This window comes from Thermobia domestica, chromosome 18, assembly GCF_964235325.1.
Source record: "Thermobia domestica chromosome 18, izTheDome1.hap1.1, whole genome shotgun sequence".
NCBI lineage: Eukaryota > Metazoa > Arthropoda > Insecta > Zygentoma > Lepismatidae > Thermobia > Thermobia domestica.
Window position 1 is genome coordinate 125,647,215 of NC_137471.1, and position 25,378 is coordinate 125,672,592.

General features: G+C 38.6%; 1 protein-coding gene across 1 annotated transcript in view; it reads right to left on the reverse strand.

The window, feature by feature from the left end:
- LOC145675234 (adenylate kinase 9-like) overlaps window positions 1-25,378 on the reverse strand; it is a 296,882-nt gene that overhangs the window by 23,411 nt on the left and 248,093 nt on the right. The window contains exon 24 of the mRNA XM_081745616.1: window positions 23,460-23,556. Within this exon, the coding sequence (XP_081601742.1) occupies window positions 23,460-23,556 (97 nt within the window). The remainder of the gene's footprint in view (window positions 1-23,459; window positions 23,557-25,378) is intronic.

Below are 25,378 nucleotides of genomic sequence, written 5' to 3' on the forward strand. Positions count from 1 at the left end.
AAATAAAGGTGCTCTATAAGACAGAGCAAAGCTATCAATCGTAAATTTCAAAATTAAGCTCGCGGTTTACATTCTAACTCTTCTCTCGCTCCATGTCGACTGTCCCTTCCAATAGTCTCTCAATCGTTTTTGTCTGGCGTTCCTTCCGGGTTCATATACTCGGTTATTCACTCTGATTTGCGTCTCGATGAGAAAAGTGCATGCTCGTAGATTAACCAAGGTGAGGTGATGATAGGAATGCGGACGGGGAAGCAATCTGTTATTTTATTAATTGAAAAATTACAACGTAAGAAATGAATGACAGACAGCAAAGGCAAATGAACTTAGAAAAAAAAGTCGATAGGTGATTTAATTTGAAACGAATGATGATTCTTTTGACTGAAATGCTCTTTTAAAATAAAATGTCCCTTTGTTCAAAATAAGAAACTTTTCCATATGTCCAAATACACATGTCTTCACAATTTTATTCCCCAGTCAGAATTTTTAAACTATCCTATCTCTTCAAGTCAATAATTGTCTGTTTTGTGTTATTACTTTTCAACCACAGAGCAAAATAATTCAGTCACTCTACTCCTGTTTTAATGATGTATGGCAGCGTGTAATAAATTGTTGCGAGGTCCTGGGCAAGAAAAGTTTGTGATCGCCCTTTCAGTTTTTAATTGCTAATTATAATAAAATTTCTGGAAATCAATTAATCTACACATTTAATTATTTGTGCTAAAGAAAATAAAGTTTGTTCTCTTACTTTCCCGTTCCACCATTTCTTTCATCATCATTCACTTGCAATTTCATCCATCTCCTTTAGCAGTTACATAACTCTGGGGCGCTAAACTAAATATTTCATCTTTTCTTTCATTACTACAATCTTAAAGTTTGCACGTATTAAAGTTTGCACGACATTATTAATTGTTAAATTGGTGGATATATAAAAGTCAGTGCTAAATCATTTTAGGCTCGATAATCTTTCCAAGGCCCCTGGAGGTGTAAAGCTCTGAGCGTGCCATTTAGGGAGGAACGGTGGCTCAGCGATAGAGAAATTACCTTTGTTCGAAGGGTCGCATGTTCGATTCCCGTCCAAGTAAGTTCGTGGTGGAGGACATCGTGTTCGTGGGTTTTCTGGGGATTCTCCAGTTTCCTACCACATTTTCATTCAACTATTTCTTTCATCATTCACTTCTGTCTCCTTTAGCATTTAGCTTGCATAATAGTGGGATCTTAAACTAAAGATTTCATTTTTTATTTGCCTTTACGTATTTGTAGTGTAAGGAATCCTTGAGACAACGTTTGAAAGTATCATTTCATAATTGTGGGAATTACTGAAAATAAACTTTCCAGCAATGATAGCTGCCAAAAATGAACCAAAACCAAAGTGATAAAGTGCACAAATTAGCCCCTAGGGTAGTTTCTTGAGACAAAGTTTCATATTTATGGCAATTATTGAAAATAATTAAAAATGTTAACATTGTTAAGATAGGACAAATGTATCTCTATTAGTGGTGAATATTAACAATATTTGAGCATCGAAATTAACCTTACAAGCACATTGACACATTTCAGTTTATATTTTAAAATACCAATTAACTTACATTCACATTCAAATCAATGAAGTCATTCATGTTATAGGTTAGAGTGGGTATATATTTCCGAGTGATAATTCAACAATAGTGTTCTGAAGTATTTTATTTGTTTGTTGACGGAGTTTCAAAATTAAGCTCTTTAGATCTTTTCCTTTGAATTTGTTCAAATTCCTCAGTTACGCTACATACATCAGGGATGGCCAACGTGTTGACCGTCAAATTCTGACAGATATTCCGCGGCAGTCACTATGCCGCCACTCATCAAACCTTGATTTCACCCTCACCCTCATGAGAGCCGCCCTTGTGTGGCTGAATACTTATGCTTGCATCGTAGTTCAAGGAACATTTTGAAGTAAAGGCATTGGATACTGTTGATAAATGATGTAAACGTCATTATCGACCGAGATCTCTATTGTAACAGTTGTTCCATTTTAGGTGTTCCACAGTAAGTTATACGATGATATGTTTAGTTTCCTTTCTTTAGGACGTATGTTAAGCAAGGTCGGATCCAGGACGGACTTCTGGTGGGGGTGGTGGGTTGTAATACTGCTACTTAGAGCTACTTTTAAGAGCTCCAAACTCTGGGATGCGTTTTATTTGTATACATAAAATAAAGAAGTTTCCTCTTCTGGGGGGGAGCGATCGCCCCGATCACCCCCCCGGATCTGCCACTGACGATAAGGAAATAATTCAACAAATAGGTTGAATAATTGATGCTCTGATCCTCACGAAGGAGGCCCTCTCGAGGCCTCCTCACCCTCAATTACCCTCGCCCTCAATGATATGAGAGCGAGGGTGCGCGAGGGCGAGGAAAAGTTTTGAGCACGAAGGCGAGGTCGAGCGAGGATAATGGACAACTCCTATCCCGAGGGCGAGGGTGCGCGATGGCGAGGACAAGCTTCGACGGCGAGGGCGAGGGTGCGCGAGGGCGACGGATAATATCATTCGCAAGGGCGAGGGTGAACGAGGGCGAGGGCCAACTGCTACTGCGAGGGCGAGGGTGAGTGAGGTCGAAGTAAAATGAACATCTATGGTTCCCGTCTCATATAGCCTCGCTGCTGAAAAGGATGTTAAACTCAAAATCAACTTAACTGAAATATTCGTACCACCGAATTTAATATTTTTGTTATAACGTCGAAAATGAAGTACTAAACGGTGAGAATACTGCAAAAGAAGACGAAAAAGGCAGTAAGTTTAAAAGTGACAAAGGGTGGATTTTAAGAGGTTAAGACATTATCATGTTACTTCAATTAACATTTAGCAACAAAACACAAATATACTATTATACTATTGAACGTCGTAATCTTGTATCACTTAAAATGTTTGTTTCTCTGGAATATTATAATATATTTGTCTAATCGAATCATTTTATTTATTTTACTGTTTTAGCCGTACTAACTATGAAACAAACCATAGCTTATGCTAATATGCAATGTTGTCAATTTTAATGCGAATGGTTAGCAATAATCTGTGCCTTCACTTTTCTGATAACTTTTTTTTTATCCATTTGTCTCATATATTTACAGTACTCTTACAGAATTTTTTCTACTTCGATCTCTTCATGAAATTCATACATATGCTCTTAAAGGATTCAACTGTTAATTTAATGAAAGAATAGCGAGACCATTGGAAACCAAAATTAGTCACCAACAAAACTTGATCCGTGGCTTCTACATGTGCACAATTGTTCTCTCGGTTTTCTGTCTTACCGACATGCTTCAAAGACTCACTGCCCTACGAAATATTGCGCAGCTCAAATGCTACACAATGCTTAATATATGAGCATTATATAACTACCTATGAGATTTCGTAGTTGAATTTCCCATCTTCAGGGAATAAAACCTAATTGCAAGATTCTATTCAATAATAATAATAATAATAATAATAATAATAATAATAATAATAATAATAATAATAATAATAATAATAATAATAATAATAATAATAATAATAATAATAATAATAATAATAATGTGTAACTGTTATTGTTCGACTACTAACATTTGTGCTAGCCACTTGATAGACATATACTTTCAGTTGAGTTGATTTTGAGTTTAACATCCCTTTTAGCAGCGAGGCTATATGAGAAGGGAACTACTGATTAACGTGGAATCCGAAACACATGAGCTCCCGCCGGGAATTGAACCACGAAAAGGCGCGCACGATAACCGCTTAGCAACGAAGAAGCATATTTGCTTTCGGCGCAGTTTTCATTTCTCTATTGCAAAAAAAAAAAAAATCGATATATTATTGTCGCACTATACTTGTATATACATAAATGTACTACCTCAGTCTCTTGAATCATTACAGGATAAAGTTAATGTCAATTTAGCAGTACCTATACAAAATCCTATTTTTCAATATAATCCTCTCTGCTATTACATACTCCAATATCACCACCACAACTAGAGAAAGATCATAAGTCTAACCTCGTCGTCGTAGAATCTCCACAGCAGGAGAAAACTTGTTTAAAACGATTTTTCTTCCCTGGCCAATAAAATAGTAGAGCCGTATTTAATAGTTGCACAAACCAGTTTGCATAACCAAAACAGAAATGGGAATTAAGGGAATAATCGATGAAGCAAAAAAAAAAAAAAAAAAAACTATTAGAACGGGGAGAAGTATACAGGAATCAGGGGTCACCACAAAACCTCCAACAAAATCCACAACAGAAGATGAAATACTGGACTTCGCAAGATGCAGAAAGCGTAGGCACTGTGCTTTTACCCATAGGCGCCGACACGAAGAAAACATTGGGGGGGGGGGCTCAACTACTCTAAATAGAAACAATGATTTAGGGTTAGTTGGTTGAAAAGCAACTGGTTTTAATCAGAGTGGATTTAGACACCTTGTAGCCAGGGACGTAGCAGGAATTTATTTCGGGAGGGGTCCAAAGCTCTTCGGGGGGTCCAAACACAATTTCAGGCTAAATTATATTAAAAATTGTAAAATTGCCCCTAAAATTAGACTAAATTTACAAAAAAGTCCTGATTTCGGGGGCGGGATCCGGACCCCCAGGGCCACCCCTGCTTACGTCCCTGCTTGTAGCCTAAGTTCTCCCTCCCCCCGCTTCGTTTGGTTAACAGTTTTCATTCACTTTCTCACTATTTACGTTCCCCGTTTCTGTGCGTCAATAATGGACTACTGACAACTCGTCACAATGCAGTTGCAGTCCTCTCAACTGGTCTAGTGGCTAGCGCGCGTCCATTTGGTGCACATAGTCCCGGGTTCGACTCCCGGTGGGAGAGCGTTGAACTACAGTGGGTCGGATTTCAGCTTAAATTGTAGATCCATGTCTCATATAGCCTTGTTGCTGAAAAGATACGATGAATAATAATCAAATCAACTCAACAATACAGTTGCAACAATTCAGAAACGATAATGGCTAAGAATTCACTATAACCAATAAACTGTTTAACCTTTTATCTCATAATAAGTTCAGTTAAACCTCTTAATAACGGACATCAATGGGACATGACTATTTGTTCATATATGAAAGGCGACTGTAAAAGGGAGTGTTCTCTCCCTTAACAATACATATATTTGTTCCACTTTTCCACGCATTTATTCCGGTGATAGCAAAAAGACAGATTGATGATTCTACATCTTTCTTCGTATCGTTTCTCCAAGACTTCCTTGACATATACAAGCTATCGAGCAAAGGTTACACGTAAACAACATGACTGGTAATGTCCAGTCCAGTTATCCTGTAACTTTTAGGAAAATACGCCAGTGGTGGAACTTGTGGCATGTCAAGATTAATCTTTTGCAATAATGAAAGCAAACTCAATAGAAGAAAATAAAAATTGTACAATAAAATAGGAGGTTGACAATTCTTTGAAGTATAGATAAAAATTTTCAAAATTGATGTTTTTGATATTAATCCTAATTTAGACCAGTTGCAGAAACATGCCATTCACGAGTTATTATACAAATACAAAAATGTTTTTATACACTCCGGACGGCATTGGACATTATAGGGCTACAGTCATAAAATAAGAATCCCTAAATCGGCAGTGTTCCAGAACAAATCTCCCTGTTCCAATGCATGTTCGAGATCAGGAAAACAAACAAATTCAAGACCTTATTAATGCTAGAATTATACAACCCACAGACGATAATAGCTTCGCCTCGCCACAAATTATTGTCAAGAAACCAAATACGAACGCATTTAGAATTGTTTTGAATTTACAGCAGTGTGAAACTTACATTAAATACCTGTGGGTGCCATTCCAGTCAATTGAGTATGTGTTAAACACTTTAAAAGGCAAAAAATACATAACCACCTAATAAATTAGCACACAAGCTCTCTTAATTGCAACTAGGATGATTTTACATTGATTAACGAATAAGATCTTTTGCCGATGACATCGTGTAATTCTTTTAAAACCTCTGCAAGAAAGCTAAAAATATAGAGTTCAAGATTCCACCAAAAGAGAATTTTGCAGCTTTACGGGCTTATGTTCCTACTTACTGGCACATATCAAGGATTTTGCCATGAAGATAGAACGTTTTTAACAGATGTTTCCAAAGCAATGTTTGTGTTTTTCAAATAATCTTGTGAATTCTGTTCCTGATGTGGGGGATGTAAGGTTCAGTATCTCAGGTGTAAGCAACTACCATAAAGCATGCTTTATTCAGGAGCACGTGTTTTCTATTCAAAACATAATCACCAACAGGCGGTGGAAGAAGGATACCATAAAGACGCGCAGTTGGTTCCGAAGGAAATTGAAGATGGTCAACCCTCTCTTCACCAACTTCCTCTTCAGAAGACAGTCATAAAAGAGGACCTCAAGTGGACAGAAGAATAAGTCCCAGTGGTGATCCAGTGACCTTCCTAAACTATTTCTGAGATCGTTTTGTGTTACGGAGGTTTTGTAAACTCCGTATTTCTATAACTACCTGCCGCGGAGGTTGCAAAAGGCAAAGAGATACAACTATACTGTCTCCTGAAACTACGATGAGTAAGAAAGATATCCTTTCAATCACCAACCTAGACCGCTGTGGGATAGAAGATTTTACCTTTTAATCTTAGGTTACTTATCACCATCGACTTTGGTAGAGGCAAAAGCATTACAGCTAAGCCGCATGGTGTTGCTACTGTCGTTGCAACCACAACACCGATCAGAGAATAAGCTAGCAATTATTTATTTCTAACTAATTTACGGCTCTTAACTTGTTTCAGAGGCATATTGAAACGTGTGTCGCATGGATATTGTTCTCAATAGATTAGCGTGCACCGGAGTATATATTCACTGAACCCTCTGACATTTACAGACCCGGCTATCTGTCCGCAAATTTGATTCGTGTTCCAAGATGATATACTAGGCCTACCTTTGAAGACCCACAATGCGCAACTTCGGTTGGGGTTGAGGAAAAGGGGGATACTTCCTGTTTGTCGTCAGCAGTGATTCATTTTTTGTTTGAAGTTTCTACGTGCACTTCGAACAGAAAAATGCCTTTACCGGGTGGTCTCTCTCTCTCTCTCTCTCTCTCCATATAATATATATATATATATATATATATATATATATATATATATATATATATATATATATATATATATATACCGTAAAACTAAAATGATAAAAGTTATTCCAGCTCCGAACTATATCCACGTTGAAAATTAGAATGAGATCGATTCAGTGGTTCCAAAGTTATGAAGTTTTACCAGCATATATTTACCCGCTTCGTTGGGTAAAATGAAAATTTAAATGCACAATCCCGTCTCTCATGTGTTCAGTCACCACGAAATATGCTGTTTCGTTTTTAATGGCATCGAATTAAACGGCATCGGAAAGATCACTGATCATCTCGGCTACCCCGGAAATCATGAATTCGACACTAATATTAATCGTTTTCGATCATTTTATTATCTCTCCCTCTCCCAAGTTGCGGACTGAATTTGGTTTTAAACGGGATCTGAAGTGTCATTCTTCATCTCAGCGGCCCTAAAAACTACGGATCAAACACTTATATCGAAAAATTTTGACCATTTTTATATATTTCCCCCTCTTCTATGTTGCGCGGCAGGAAATCGGATGTGTCACAGGTCATCTCAGCGACCTCGGAAACTATGAATTCGACACTAATATGGCTTATTTTTTATCCTTTTCATTTATTTCTCTTCCCCTCTCTCAAGATGTGGGGTTGAATTTGGATTTTAACAGCATCAGAAGTGTCACTGTTCATCTCGGCGATCTCAAAAACTATAAATTCAAGACTAATATCGGTCATTTTCGACCATTATATCCCCCTCCGCCATGTTGCAGCCCATGTCATTGGAAGTGTCACCGTTCATCTCAGTGACCCCCAAAAATGTGGATTCAGCACTAATATCGGTCATTTTCGATCATTTTAAATCTCTTCCTCTTCCAAGTTGAAGGTTCGAATTTGAATTTAAACAGGATCAAAAGTATCATTGTTCATCTAAGCGACCCAGGAAACTTTACATTCGATACTGATAGTGGTCGTTTTCGATCATTTTTATATAAAACTTTCTCCCCCTCCTAGGACTTGCGGGGATGATTTTGGATTTGAACTGGATGGAAATGTCATGCTCATCTGAATGATCGCGAGAACTACGGAATAGACACAAATATTGTTCATTTTCGATCATTATCATATATAGCTCCCCTCCCCCTCAACAGTGCTGCGGCACACGCCATCAAAATTGTCACCGTAAATCTAAACTAATCCTAAAACTATTGATTCGACACTAATATTAGGCATTTCCAATCATTTTTAATGTTTATTCCCCTCCCCTACGTTGTTTTCTTTCCCTCCCCAACTATCAAGATTGAACTTGGATTGAAAAAGCATCAGAAGTGTCACTGTTTCTCTCATCGACCCCGAAATTTATGGATTCAACACTAATATCGGTCATTTTGATCATTTTAAATTTCTCCCCCTCCCCCTCCCCTACGTTGCATCGTGAAACTCAATAGCCTAAAACAATCCCTGCCCGAAAACTCATGTATGTTGAAAATTTGATTGAGATCGGTCGGGTGGTTCAGGAGTGATGAAGTCACAAAGCAGTCTTTTTTATTTTAATTTTCATATACTTCTCCTCCCTCACCCTCCCCTATGCTGGCTCGTCAATGTGAAACGATAAAAAAACACCCAACGGCCGACCTTCATACATGTTGAAAATTTGATCGAGATTGGTTGTGTGGTTCAAAAGTTATTAGTTTTATTAATTTTTATTCATGCGTCCCCTTCCCCTCCCGCTCCTCTAGAATATACCGTTGAAGTGCAATTACAAAAAAGTTTCCACATCCGAACCTCGTGTAACTCGAAAATTTGATTGAGATCGGTCGGATAGTTCGAGATTTATTAAGTTACAAAAATAGTCACTTTCATTCTTATATAAAATGATTTTTATATATCTCCCCTTCCTTCTCATCCCTTGCATTGCTCCGTCAAATTTAAATCATAGAAACGATTCCAGGCCTGAACCTCATCTATGTTGAAAATTTGGTCAAGATCGGTTGAGTTGTTCAAGAGTTATTAAGATTTATTTATTTTTATAGCCACTCCTCCTCCCCCAACCCTCAGTTCTACCATTAAACTGAATAGCCTAAAGCCAGCCCAGCCTCCAGCCTCAAACCTCATCCATGTTACAAATTTGATCCAGATCGGTCAGACGGTTCAGCAGATTTAGAGTCACAAACAGTTATCTTCAATTTTATCCATCTATCTATCTATCTATCTAGATTTATTAGCATATATTACCCGTTTCGCTGCGTTGAAATAAATAATTTAAATGCACACTGATATTGCTCATTTTGGATCATTTTAATGTATGTCATCCCTCCTCATCCCCCAAGTGTCAGGGCTGAACATTGACTTAAACAGCATCAGAAGTGTCACTGTTCGTTTCGGCTACCGCAGGAACTATAGATTTATTAGTAGTATCTGTCATTTTTGACCATTTATATATATACATTTCCCCCAGCCCCATGTTGCGGGCCATGACATCGGAAGTGTTACCGTTCATCTCAGCGACCTCAAAAAATGTGGATTTAGCACTAACATAGGTTATTTTCGATGATTTTTATATATTCTCCCCCTCCCCCAAGTTGTGAGTTTGAATTTGGATTTAAACGGGATCGGAAGTACCAATGTTCATAGAAGGGATCCAGAAAACTATAAATTCGATACTGATAGTGGCCATTTTCTATCATATTTATATATCTCTTTCTTCCCCTCCCCCAAGTGGCGGGGCTAATTTTAGACCTAAACCGGATCGCAAATGTTACTAATCATCTGAATGATCTCGAAAACTATGAATTAGACACTAATAATATCGGTGATTTTCGATCATTATTTTATATAGCTCCCCTCCCCCTCCTCCTTCCTGCGACATACGGCATCAGAATTGTCACTGTTAATCTCAGCTACTCCTAAAACTATGAATTCGACATTAATATTAGTCATTTTCGATCATTTTAAATGTTTATTCCTCTCCACTACGTTGTACCCTCCCCCTCCCCAACTATCAGGGCTGAATTTGGATTGAAACAGCATCAGAAGTTTCACTGTTTCTCTCATCGACCCCGAAAACTATGGATTCAACACTAATTTCGGTCATTTTGGATCATTTAGAAATTTCTCCCCCCCCCCTTTCATACGTTCCATTGTGAAACTGAATAACCTAAAGCAATCCCTGTCCCAAAACTCATGTATGTTGAAAATTTGATTGAGATCGGTCGGGTGGTTGAAAAGTGATGAAGTCACTAATGCAGTTTTTATTGTATTATTTTTACATATATATCTCCCCCTCCCCTCCGCTACGTCGGCTCGTCAAAGTGAAACAATAAAAAAAAACTCAAGGCCCGACCCTCATATATGTTGAAAATTTGATCAAGATTGGTTGGGTGGTTCAAAAGTTATTAGGTTTTATTAGTTTTTATTTATACGTCCCCCTCCCCTTGGATCTAGCGCTAAAGTGAAATTGCAAATATGTTTTCAGATCCGGATCTCATGTATCTTGAAACTTTGATTGAGATCGATCGGATAGTTCAAGAGTTATTAAATTACAAAAATAGTCACTTTTAGTCTTATATGAATTGTTTTTTATATATCTCCTCCCTCCCCCTCCCCTAGGTTGCACCTTAAAAGTTAAATGATAAAAACATCCCATGCCCGAACCCTATCTATGTTGAAAGTTTGATCAAGGTCGGTTGAGTGGTTCAAGGCTTATTAAGTTTTATTTATTTTTATATATCTGTCCCCTCCCCTCCCCCTCCCCTTCTTTGTACTGTAAAAGTGAAATGAATAAACCATCCCCACCCAAACCTTATCTATGTTGAAAATTAGATCGAGATCGGTAGGGTGGTTCAAGAGTTAAGTTTTATTCATTTTCATATATTTCCCCTTCCTCCTGTCCCTCCCCTACAATCTACTGTCAAAATGAAATGATAAAAAACTTTTCAGGTTTTAATTTCATATATGTTGAAAATCTGATTGAGATCGATCGGGTTGTTCAAAAGTTATTAGTTCACAAACATGGTCACTTTTATTTTTATATTTATTGATTTCATAAATTTCCCCCCTCCACCCCCTCCCCTACGTTCTCCGTCAAAATGAAATGATGAAATTCATCCCAGTCCCAAACCTCATCTACATTGAAAATTTGATCCTGATCGGTCATTTGGTTCAAGAGTTATTAAATTTCATTTATTTTTTAAACGTCCCCCCTCCTCCCCCTCCCCTAAGTTCTACTGTCAAAGTAAACAGCTAAAAAGACTCCCAGGCCAGAACCGCATCTATGTTGCAAAGTTGATCGAAATTGGTCGGGCAGTTCAAGAGATTAAGTCACAAACATAGTCACTTTCAATTTTATAATATAGATTTTTTTTTATATATACACCTCTCCCTCCCCTCAGTTCAAACGAAAAAAAATTAGGCATAGGGTTATTTTTACGTAATATTCATATCCTAGTTCGTACTGTGAATAATTCCTCTGCTATAGCTGCTAATTTTCTTTAACACTTCAACAAATACTTCATTGGCAACAATGGTGAACGTTGCTGCAGGGAGTTTGAATTGCTCTAGTTCCTGCTTGCAATACACACGTAGATGGCACTGCGTCGGAATACACACCGATCGAGAAACGAAATTTTTCAGTCTGGATACACACTTTTCACACACAAACCGGCTGTATCCGTATAAACGAGCGGAGTCAAAAGAACTCGCGGGGGGACCCCTATAATGGTCCTGCACGCGTTAAAAGTAAAAAACTTTTCGAGCAACCACTAAAAAATTCTCGCTTTGCAAAAATTGCTCAGAGTGCTGCTCTGTAGCCGATCGACCTACAAAGATTGGCGGGTTCACCAACGCACACACACACACATACACACACACACACACACACACACACACACACACACAAATACTGGTAACTTACATCGAGCATAAACAAGGATATGACGTAAGGAAATTTTGTTAATATATAAAGAACTTACACATTTTTCTGATCATTCATGCAGCTTACAATTGTGTCTCATACAAGTGGACAAATCTGCACAATAGTTACAAACGTGCATATACTATAAATATCGTAATATATTAATAATAGATAATACGTTATTCTTAAACTTAAAAAGTTCTTAAACTTCAAATTTCAGTATGTCCACTTCCTTTCTAACTGAAAATAACGCAATTAGAAGTAACAAATGGCTATCAATATGAAAAAAGTAGTATTAACTGAAAAATCTACAGCATTGAAAATGTTTAATTACACTGAAAGACAAGTGTCGAGCTAGACTTATTTAACTGATAAAACGTACGCACAAATTCTGTAAATGAAAATGATTTATTGTAAATGTTGAAAAAAAGCTTTGTTGAGTTTTCAAATCACAAACTCTATTTCAAATTATTATAAAATGTAACAAGTTAGAGCAGTCATATTTTTACAATTATATCAGTCGAATGCGTCTGGGTTTCTGCACAACATACCTGTTGATAACCTCGTGAATAGAACCTTCTGTAAGCTGCATGTCTCCTTCGATCGATACTTTTAAACATGACTGAAGAATATCTAGACCGATACGATTTCGGAATTTTTTCATGATTCTGTTTAAAGCATTTTTGTACAGTAGTAGTAGAAACAGGGATACGAAACACACACTCAGCCAGAGGTTTAAGAGCCTAGTAACCTGTATCAGCTTTTAAAATAAAAGAAGTAACATCTGTTCCAGAATCTTCAAGTTTGCTGCGTGCAACATATTAAAAAAAAAAAAAAAAAAAAAAAAAACGTACATCTGCAACGACAGCATCAACATCATTAATTCCAAATGTAGCACAGAGTTCTTTACACTCTTTATCACTGAGCTGCTTCGTCGCTAAGCGGTTAGCGTACGCGCCTTTGGCGTGGGAGACCCGGGTTCGATTCCCGGCGGGAGCTCATGTGGTTCGGGTTCCACGTTAATCCGTAGGTCCACGTCTCATATAGCCTCGCTGCTGAAAGGGACGCTAAACTACAATCAACTCAACTCTTTCTCACTGAGGTGTAAAAATGTATCAAAGATTTGAAAATATGCACTCAATTGAATCAATTTCATGGCCTTATCATTAAATCTTTCCTGCATTTCATTGACGACACTTTCCACAAATTGTTTCGCGCTCTTTAAACATTTCCTTTTATCCTCATTAAAACATACACTTTTGACTTCTGATGCATTTTTCTTCAGTTTCTTGATGATGTTATTCACCTCATTTCTTCATCCCTTGTAGTGCAAAGAGAGGCGATGCTCTACAATTCCAAACACAAGAGCAGGTTAAAAATGAAATTTTTATAGTTTCCTTTCGTCTGCATTTCCATTTGGGTTATTTCCCTGAAAAATTATGTGGTAAAGCAATGAACAAGGTGAGATTTTCACCAGAACATTTTGCAGATGGCTAAACGTTAGAAAAGGAAATAGGTATAACCACTAGACCAGCAGGGGTAGTGCAATATATTTGTATAGGCCCTGCAGGCCTTGGTGCAAGTTACTTGTAAACCTGGGACCCCGTAAAATGTTCTTAATCGGGCCGCGCATCACCTAAGGTTGCAAGGCTTTCGTTCTTCAATTATATCTAATATTATATTTGGTCTAGGAATTAATTCGTGCGGTTGGTACGCACACATTGAAGCTGTAGTACAAACACAAAATTCATAAATACCTTAAGAAAAATATTGTCCATCGCTAGCCACCACTTTCGCCCATCTGTCAGGCAATGTACGGATTCCGTGGCGAAAGAAGTCCTCATCCTTGGAAGCGATCCAGTCAGAGACCCATGTTTCGATATCTTCTGAAGAAGTAAACCGCTGTCCAATCAAATCGTTGTTAGTGCAATCGAACAAGTAGTAGTCCGAAGGAGCAACGTCTGGTGAATACGGCGGGTGGGGTAAAACTTCCCATCCGACATTTTCTAAATAGGTTTTGACCGGTTTTGCGACATGTGGGCGAGCGTTATCATGTTGAACAATAAGTTTATCATGTCTGTTCTCCCATTCTGGTCGTGTTCTGGCCAGAGCTTGCTTCAAACGCATTAATTGTCGTCGATAACGTTCTCCATTCATAGTTTCACCCGGTTGCAGCAGCTCATAGTACACCACACCTTTCATATCCCACCATATGCACAGCATAACCTTTGCACAGTGAATATCTCGTTTTGGTTGTGATGGACCTGGTTCACCTGGTTTCACCCAGGCCTTTTTTCGTTTAGGGTTCTCGTAATGGATCCACTTCTCATCACCCGTAATAATTCGATGCAGAAACCCCTTTCTGCTCTGTCGTTGAAGCAGCAATTCGCAAATGGTTTTTCGTCTTTCAACGTCTCTGTCTTTCAATTCATGTGGAACCCAATGTGACATCTTTTGAATCATTCCCATGGCTTTCAAGCGTTTGGAGACTGTTGTTTGATCAACGCCTAATGCTGCTGCAAGTTGTTCCTGCGTTTGACACGAATCCTGCTCGAGCAATGCTGTCAATTCTTCGTCTTGAAATTTTTTTTGGCTGTCCAGCTCGCTCTTGGTCTGCCAAGCCGAAATCACCACTTCTAAACCGTGCAAACCACTTCTGACACGTTCGCTCAGCTAGAGCATGGTCACCATACACTTCCACCAAAATACGATGACTTTCAGTCGCACTTTTCTGCATGTTAAAGTAATGCAGCAGGACACCCCGCAAAAACACTCTATCAGGCACAAATTCACTTAACTACAAACTGGTGTTGTTGACGCTTTAATCCACTGCCCTATACTACGAACGATACGCGATGACAGGGGTTTGCAACACATGTGTGGATACCTGGAACTGTGGGACGCTCCATTCGTTGCGCCATCTCTTGTCCACCCGCACGAATTAATTCCTAGACCAAATATATTAAATGAAATTTTAGTTAACGTTCCAAGATTATGTCTTTTAAGGCACGGAAGGCGGATTGTTAGTGAAAGTGAATGATTGTGAAATTAAAATTTTGTGCTCTTCCACCTATAAAGTGACAATACAGGTGTTGCAGTCTCTTCTCCGATCAGAGAGATTCAGTCTGAAGTTAAACAACTGGTAAAGACTTCAACAATGAGGGAAGGAATATCTATAAAGTGAAGCTCGGATTTTAAAGCGATATTCTGAGCCTAAAAGGAGACTATGTTAAGGGCTAAGGATGTGAAAGAGCAGTTATTGAGTCACGGGAAACCAACTGACAAGGAACAGACATGAACCTGTTACCCGGACAGCCGAATCAAACCTGGTTCATTCGATAAACAGAACAAAGATATGTTCATGCACAATTTAATAGGTGCCATGGACAAAAGAGTAACTCTCTGGGTCCCATTAACCCATAGACAAAATAGATATGGGGAAAAAGTGTGTATAGGTATACAAGCATTTCCCTCTTATCTGTTTCGTCTATCAATACTAATTTGGTACAGTCATTTCTTATCCCCTATAGTATTTTCCGGTATTGGATTGTGTGCTTTTACCCTGGGTCATTTCAGTGGGTCGAAAGTTGATGGGAGGGATTTCTGGAGGTAGTTTTCCGACATTTTTCCAATTTTATCTGTTTAAGTACGTTATGGGCCCCAATAAGTAGCACCTCTGTAAAGCTTGTTTTATGCTGAAGAGAATGAACTATAAACCATGACTTTCCAATGAACAAGTCTACGATTTTCTTTATACCAGCCCCAGAGACTTAATCCGTTGTCCATGGCACCTATTTTTTTTTTTTTTTTTTGTGTATGAAGATATCAGTTATATTTATCCAACGGACTAGGTTTGATTCGGATGTCCGGATGACACGTTCATGTCCATTACTTGTAAGTATAAGTTCCGAGATGAGTCCAGCATTAGCAGAAGTCGTTATGAAAAACGTATTCAAAACGCTTCGGAAGAGAAAAGAGTAAATTATGACTATTTTGCAGCTATGTTGATGACTGGGGGTATAAGATGCCCAAAAAAGATGAGTTAGAACTTTTGAAGATGACACAGTGGATAAATATAGAGGTTGTATATATTGTATACAATATAGAGATTGTATATTATTGCATTTTCAAAAATTACGTAGGTAACGATGAATTTTTAATTAGAACTTGATTATAATGGTCATATTGGATAATTCTCTCCCAACACCACCCTCCAACCCAAGTTAGAATATCAATGAAATAAACAAAAAGTTTGCTTAGTTAGGGAACAGACATATTTACATACGCAATATTATTTTCTTACTTTAATTTTATTTTTTTAAAAAAGAAACATCATCGCCCTTGCTTCCTATCTAGGGTGACCATAAAATTTTTAGCTGAAAACGGGACAGGTATCGACTTTTTAAAAATCATGAGATGAGAAACAGGTCAGTGCATATATTAGTTCCTGTTTACCTTAACAATACCTAATACAATATATTAGAATATAACGTAATATATATAAGCTATATATTACAAACAGCATTTAACTTATAGTAAGACATGATGCTGCTTGCATTTGTTCCTTTGCCGTAGCTCGAATCTTGATATTACGCGGTGGCTCAGTGGTAGAGAGTTCACCTCCGGTGCTTGGGGTCCCTGGTTCGATCCCAGCAAACACTGTGCTCGTGGGTTTTCTCGGGGTTCTCCCGTTTCCTCCCACTTTCTTCATTTCATTCATTTCTCATAATCATCGTCTCCTTTAGCTTAACCGGCATAACTGTGGCACGTAAAACTTAAAGATTTCATTTCATTTTTTTTTTTTCGAATCTCGATATTACATTGGGTAAGAAGTTGACTCTTGAACTGAACAGTACTGCCAACTATAGATCGTGTTTAATGTAGGTACTTCAGTTCAAATCTTGCCTCTTTATTATTAATTATACCTTTACAAGGCGTAAAGATACTAGTTTTGTTAATTACTTGTTTCACTTGCATAAAACAGGACAAATACTACTTTTCCCCATCTCCTGACGGGACGGACGGGACACGCTCCTAGAACGGGATTGTCCCGGTCAAAACGGGACGTATGGTCACCCTATTCCTATCGATCACTGAATAAGAAACGTTTCGGCTCTGTAAAACTTAGGATTAAATCCTAGCGCGAAAAGTACATAAAGGAATACACGAGCTATCGTTTAATGCGATATTGCGCATCCAAATTTATTGGTTAATTTCACTTTCTAGCTTAATTAGGTTTATATATAGGGTGGCCCACTTTAATCTTTCCATGGAAATGTCTCTAAAACGGTTGAACATAAATGAACCAAACAAAACCTCAAATAGAAAATACCATGGGGTACATCAAATGGTGCTGTCGCGGTGCCTCCCAGGGCCGCCCTTCATGCGGGTCCAGGGCCCAACTTTAAAATTTTAAATGGAAACATAGGTCGAATAATACCTCGTTCGATAGATCGTTAAAAACTAAACAGAGTTGTGGCAAAAGATTATTCATATCGGTCGCCGTATTCAAGATGGCCGCCATGTCTGTCTGATATCTGTCAGATAAAACGTCCAGTACCATTAGTATGAAAATGGTTAGAGATAAATGAACAGAACAAAAAGTGAAACAGGAAAATGGCATGAGGCACGCCAAATGATGTCGCGGTGACCTTAGAGTTGTCTTTCATGGGGGACCAGGCCCTAACTTTTAAATTGTTAACGGAAACATGAGTCAAATGATACCTCGTTCGATAGATCTTTAAGAACTAAAAAGAGTTGTTTCAAAAGATTTTTCATAACGGTCACCGTATTCAAAATGGCCGCCAAGATATGGTGCCTGATCAGATAAAACGTCCCGTACCACTATACTATTTTCAGTTCCAATCTACGGTTCAAGGACATCCATCCTACTCCGCGCTATCCTCTTTCTAACCCCCACTCCGATGCATTCCCCTTACAGTATTAGAAAAAAATGAGCAGGACACCCAATGAATGGGCAGAAGGCAGAGGGAGCAGCAACTTGTAATAGTTCGGCAACAGGGTTGCTAGGTGTAGGGTGCGTATTGAAGGGTGTAATCTCGATGTGAAATCGCTTATTTGAACGGTGTGTGCTTACAAGTGAGAAACGGTTTATTTGTTTGAATAGTGTGTGAGGAAGATATTCTTTGACATGCCTTCAGTAAAGAGGGATCTGAGACGACAGTCAAAGGATATAATATACGAAGTTTATACATATTTTAAGTCTCTGGAAAATTGCGAGGAAAGAGTGTGTGATTTCTTCAGAGGTGCACAACGAAGAACTGCAGAAGTGTGTAAAGTATCTGTGCGAACTGTGCAGAATATATGTGAGGAAGCAGAAAAAAGTCTAGTTGCCAACCCAGAGAGTGCGGGTCCATTTTTTTCTTCGCTAAGGAAAAATATATTGCGGGAAAGTAAGGCCACAGGGTTAGATGACTTCCAGAAAGATGTTGTTCGGCGCTCTGTTCATGACTTTTATGATAAAGGTGAATATCCTACCATGAGAAAATTGAAGGACGTATTAAGGGAGAAAATAGATTACACTGGAAGCATTACCTCCTTACATAAAATTGTACAAAAACTAGGGTTTAAATACAAGAAATGTAATGACGGTAGGCGTTTCTTAATGGAGCGGAAAGACATTGTAACAATACGGGCTGCGTTTTTAAGGAAAATAACTGCTATCAGAAAAGAAAACAATCCACGTCCTATTGTATACCTGGATGAAACATGGGTTAACCAGAATCATGCCAGAAAATTTATTTGGCAGGATTCTCAAAGAAATGGTGGCCTAAAGATTCCTGTTGGAAAAGGCTCTCGATTAATTGTGTGTCATGCAGGTTCAGCAAAACATGGGTTTATAGAAGGGGTGAGTTTAGTCTTTCAGTCGAAAAAGTCAGGTGACTACCATCACGAAATGAACAGCAATTTGTTCAGAGAGTGGTTCACAGACCTCCTTAGGGGTTTGGAAGAAGGATGCGTGATAGTGATGGATAATGCGAGTTATCATTCAATGCTTGTAGATAAAATTTCCACCACTAACTCAGAAAAGCGGACATTGTGTCGTGGTTGGAAAGAGATAATATACCTCATAATCCGTCACACACAAATGCAAAACTACTGTCAATCGTTAAACAACACAGTGACAACCTTAGGAAATATGAACGTGACCAATTGGCTTTGGAAATGGGACATGAAGTAGTATGGCCGCCACCGTACCATTGCCAATATAATGCAATAGAACTCATATGGGCCCAAATAAAAAGTGAGGTGGCCGATAAAAACAGTACTTTTAAAATCAGAGACGTACGAAAATTACTTGAAGATGACATAGATCGAGTGACTGTGGGAGACTGGAAAAACTGTGTTCGTCATGCAAAAACTCTGCAAGATGAAGACGTCATAAAAGAAGGATTGCGAGACGAACAAATTGAAAGAATTATTATTCATCTGCGAGATGAAAGCGAAGACGATAGTACCAGTTCAGATGAAGATTGCGAAGAAAATGAAGATATTTTGCTATAACATTTATACTTCTGTGTTTGGTAAGTTGATCGCTTATTTACTTTCTTAAAGTTAGTTACTTTCATAGTTGTTGGGTTTAAACACCTGCTTTATCATTATATTATTACGAGTCAAAACTTTCTTCCTCTTGCTATTAAATAGTTCCCCTGGCAACACTGTTTGTGTATGTTGTGTTTGGAGGGGAATAGGTGACCGTGTGGGGAGACTATGTTGTGACCTTGAAGCGCAGATTGGAAATGAAAATACAGTAAACCCTCGTTAACACGAATTCCAAGGGACTGAAAAATCAGGAGTTCGTGTTAAAAGAATTCGTGTTAACCGGGGACCCAAATTTTATTATTCGAATACATTTTCTCCATACATACGCACTACAGTACAAACTATACATACCACTACAGTATATTATGTATGTCACAGAAAACACTAGAGATGGTATCAAGACGAGACTGAGTAGTCTCGGTCTCGTCTCGGTTCCAAATTCGAGACAAGACCAAGACTATCCTCTGTCTTGATACCATACACAGAATTGTATCGAGACGAAAAAATCTTTAAGTTTTACGTCCCACGGTTATGCCGGTTAGGCTAAAGGAGACGGTGATAATGAGAGATGAGTGAAATGGTGGAATGAAGAAAGTGGGAGGAAACGGGAGAACCCCGAGAAAACCCACGAGCACGGTGTTTGTCCACCACAAAGTCCACACGGCGCGAGCTGGGATCGAACCAGGGACCCCAAGCACCGGAGGTGAACGCTCTACCACTGAGCCACCGCGCCCCCCTGTATCGAGACGAGACTGAGAGTTTCGGTCTCGTCTCGATTTCGAAAAGCACTCCTCGGTCTCAAATTCGAGTTAAGATCGAGATCGAGACTAGTTTCGGTCTCGGTACCATCCTCTGAAAAGTGAAAACACTACAGTTGTTATCCTAAAGTTTATTATCCTATCTTCGAAGATTAAAAAAAATGTTTCCACGCAGAAAATCCAGGTCAAGTTATAAAATTGATAACTCCGCTAGCAGGGTGAGTACCGCTAATAATTGAAAGGTATTTATGATAGCTGTCACCAGTTTGGAGTTACAGGGGAGAGAAGATGTTTAGTGTCGAGTTGTCGCCAGCTCGTCTGCCAAGCACCTGCATGTTCAGCGCTTGACGGAGGACAGAATCAACACCTCATAAGAGAGGAAAGATACCTGTTTCTGGTTTTTCTCTTATTTAGGCAATTTTCGTCTGTATAAATACTGTATGACAAAAACTGATCTGGAGTGAAATCTGAAATAAGAAAAATGATCTAAAAAAATTGAAAGTTCGTGTTAAATCAAAACCTTTACTAACTCAAGGGACTAAAAATTAGTTCGTTATTCGTGCTAACCGAAATTCGTGTTAACCGATAAAGCTTCCTATAAGATAACGTACAGCGATGCCGGGACCGAAATTTTGTTCGTCCTAACCGAGTGTTCGGCTTAAACGAGTTCGTGTTAACAAGGTTATACTGTAGTATAATATGAAAACGGTTGAAATAAATAACCGAATAAAACTCAAATAGGAAGTGCCATGGGACACATCGAATGGTATTGTCGCGATGCAACCATTGCCGCCCTTCATGCGCGCCCAGGGCTGAACTTCAAAGTTTTAAATGGAAACATGGGGCGAGTGATACCTCGTTCGATAGATCTTTAAAAACTACAGCAGGTTATGGCAGGAGATTGTTCATATGGGTCACTGTTTTCAAAATGACCACCAAGACATGGTACCTGTATCAGATAAAACTCCCAGTGAGCCCCCTGTCTCTCACCTCACGAAGATTGAACGAGAATTGACGTGACGTGAGTTCATTTTGTGACGTGGAGTTGTCTAATGCCCGGATTAGTGGGCAAAGAAATGGAAAGCCAACGGTCATGTCAGTGCAGAAGGTGCCATCCCTATATTTCCCTAGTGGAAAAGAAAGACAAGGACAATCTTAATTATAATGGGCGGAGCAGGATGCATGCCCATTTTCAACCTAACTAATACACCTGCAGGGGAAATTTAGGAGATAGAATAGAGGTTCATTGAGATGTTGTCCACAGTTACATTCCGAATAATTTTTAGCAGTAATTTCAGTTGTGATTTTCAGTAACGAAATGGTACATACTGATGAAGATGCTTCCCAAATATCTTGCACGCATTGCATTAAATTCTCAGGGGTGAAGGAGGCAGGAAAAATGTTTGAAAGGTTGCAAAAACGTATTATTGAAACCCTTGCTTGCATTTCAGTTGATTCTTGAGCCATGGAATAGTAAATACCTTTTATGATTTCCTATACGAGATTTGTTCTGTTTATTTGTCTCCAACCGTTTTCATATTAGTGGTACTTGACGTTTTATCTGATACAAGTAGAGGAAGTTCGGGTATTATGGAATGTCATTTTTGTTTCGCTTGTAACTCAGTTAATAATTGCACATTGAAATAAAAAGAAAAACAAATATATGCCTTACATATTTGGTTTTATTTATGCGTAAAGAAGCTTCGTTACAGGGGTGGGCAAAATTTATAATTTGTAAAGAAACCACTTTGGAGGGTAATATGAAATAGTCGGATAATATGGAATACAAATGGTGTATAAAAAGAAATGAGTTTTCTGTTGAACATAGAATGAATACAGTGACAATATATAAAAAATTTGAATTCCAAGCCATAACTGAATGTGATTACTTGCAAAAGTCACAAATATAATAGTCTGCTTCAGAAAGTCACAGTCATTGTGTGCTCACATTAAACATGATGAACGCTGGACCCAAGTTCACCCTTTATATCATCAGAAAATTTGCTGTAACAAAAATACACTTAGCATTGTTATAATCGTAAATGTATGTTTAATTGCCCAATACCGATAGATATTTTTGTAATCGGAATACCATACGGAATACAGAATACCATGCTTTTCTTGTGGGTATTCTATGTTGCCCTCCACGGCACCTTGGAAGCGAAAACGCATGCAAAGGTGTATAGGATAATGGCGCTTATCAAACTACCACTCTGTATATCCAACATCATAGTAAACAAAGAATTGTTGTTCTATTACATTCCAATAGGAAAATACAGGTTATAAAACACTTACCTGTAAAAGTTTTCATGAATAAGAAATCAGATTTTCACGTCTACCAACACAACGAATGTCACAATTACAAGGAGACTGACTATAGAGCATCATGGGGACGTGAGGTAATAGTTTCTTTCCTTTCCGCTTGGAAGCAACACATCACAGGCGAGATAATGAGGTATTCCATATTATTCGACTATTCCATAATACCCGAACTTCCTCTACTATTTCTTGGCGACCCTTTTGGAAACGGTGAATCGTATGAACAATATTTTGCCACAACACTGTTTAGTGTTTGGAAGATCTATCGAACGAGGTATCACTCGACCCGTTTCTATTTAAAATTTTAAAGTTGGTCCCTGGACCCCCATGAAGTGCGGCCCTTGGGGGCACCGCGACAAAATCATTCGATGTTCCCTATGTCATTTTCCTGTTTCACTTTTTGTTCTGTTCATTTATCTCCAACAGTTTTCATATTAGTGGTAATAGACATTTTATCTGATACAGGCACCATATCTTGGCGACCATTTGGAATACAGTGACCGATATGAAAAAATATTTTGACACAACTCTTTTTAGTGCTTCAAGATCTATCGAACGAGGTATCATTCGAATCATGTTTCCATTTAAAATTTTAAAGTTGAGCCCTGAGCTCCCATGAAGGGCGGCCCTGGAGAGCACCGCGACAACACCATTTGATGTGCCTCATGGTATTTCCTTTATGAGTTTTTGATTGGTTCATTTATGTTCAACCGTTTTCGAGATATATGTCCGTGGAAAGATTAAAATGGGCCACCCTATATATAACGATTCAGAGGATTTTCCGAAATGTCAGTCCAGTTTCTATCACTGTAACTACGAAAGTATACTTACCGAAGAAATACACGTATTTACGGTGGACTGCCGGATATAAATTCCCTTTCTTCATTCTTACGTGAAAAAGAGACAATGGTAGTCGATCTTCAGCAATCTAAACAAACAAGAAGAAAGAAATATCTGTTTATCGTTATGCCTTAGAAATATACTATTAAGCTACTCGTGGAAAAGAGACAAACTTTATTTTGAAGATTGAAGTCTGTTTAAAAAGAATAAAACATATTTAACTTAATAAAGAATAATTTATGCATTGTTATGCTTCCCAAAACAATAAAACATTTAACTCAATAAAGAATATTTAAAGCATTCTCCTCAAAGATCAAAAAGAGGTGAGAAAATAAATAGAAGTCAGAATGAGAAAGGGAAGGCAGTATTTGGCTGAAGAGAAGAAAAACTGTGATAAGTTAGGTTTATTATGTACAGGGTGTAATTGAAAAGTACCGGAACTTTTCCCGCCGCGCGGCTCCCTGGAGTTCGAAAAATGTGAGGGGTGGAGAAAATGTGCGCGGGACCTTCCTCTTTCAAGCGGAACTTGGCCCAGTACGCTGCGAGCAGCGGTTGAGAAAGCATCGCTGTCCGCGCGAACGTAGTTTTGGTCATCGGTCAGGTATTTTGAGCGCCGAAATTGGAGTCAAAGATTGACCAACGCTACGCCATCAAGTTTTGTGTCAAACCAGAAAAGACGTTCACCGAGGGATTGTACTCGTAGCACCATGTTTCATCACCACTGATCACACTGTCTAATAACTCTTCGTCGGCTTCCACACAATCAGCACTTCACGACTCATTTTCACTCGCAGTTCTTTTTGCTCCTCGGTCAACACCTTGGGGACCAGTTTGGCACACACCTTCCACATGTTCAATTCTTCAGTCACAATTTTTTGCACTGCATAGTATGTCAAATTAAGTTCTTCGCTGATCTCCCGGAGGGTTGTCCGACGGTCCAGGTTCAGGTATTCGCGAACTCGGTCGACGTTTTCATCGGTTTTCGACGTCGACGGCCTCCCAGAGCGTGGTTCGTCATCGGCGTCCTCCCGGCCTTCCCTGAAAGCCTTGTGCCACTCAAAGATCCTAGTACGGGACATCACATCTTCCCCAAAGGCTTCCTTGAGCAGGTCCTGGGTCTCGGTGAACGCCTTTTTTTAGTTTGACACAAAACTTGATGGCGTAGCGTTGGTCAATCTTCGACTCCATTTTCGGCGCTCAAAAAACGTGACCGACGACCAAAACGATGTTCGCGCGGACAGCGATGCTTTCTAAACCACTGCTCGCAGCGCACTGGGCCAAGTTCCGCTGGAAAGAGGAACGTCTCGCGCACATTTTCCCCCACCCCTCACATTTTTCGAACGCCAGGGAGCCGCGCGGCTGGAAAAGTTCCGGTAATTTTCAATTACACCTTGTATGTCTGTTGAAAATGTAGATTGAACTATCTTTGTTTACTAGGTTAAGATAAAATGTGTCTCCGACGGCAATCTCTTAGAAATAAAACATATAATTGATTTGCAAGAATGTATAAGCTAGTCGCAGTATAAGTAGGGTTTAATTATGATCATTTTCTAGCAGCTAGCAAAGAATTCTTTAGCTTAGTACAACTTTAATAACCACAAAAAAGTCTGGTTACGTTGGCTATTGCTTATTGGACAACTCAAAGAATCAAATTTTAAACAAGTGTCGAATTTGATAGATGACACTGAAATATAAATATGCGTATCGGGAGCAATATAACTAAACTGAAATTAAGGTATTGTTCTTATTAGTTATCCAAAATGTCTAACATAGAAATACAATGAGAAGATTTTCAAGATAAAAAATCAATTTTTTTCTACTTTGTGTAAATTATGTAGAAACTGGTTTTCGAATTACTTTGTCGTTTGCAGAATTTACAAAAAAAATCCTTGCATATAATGAACTAAAAT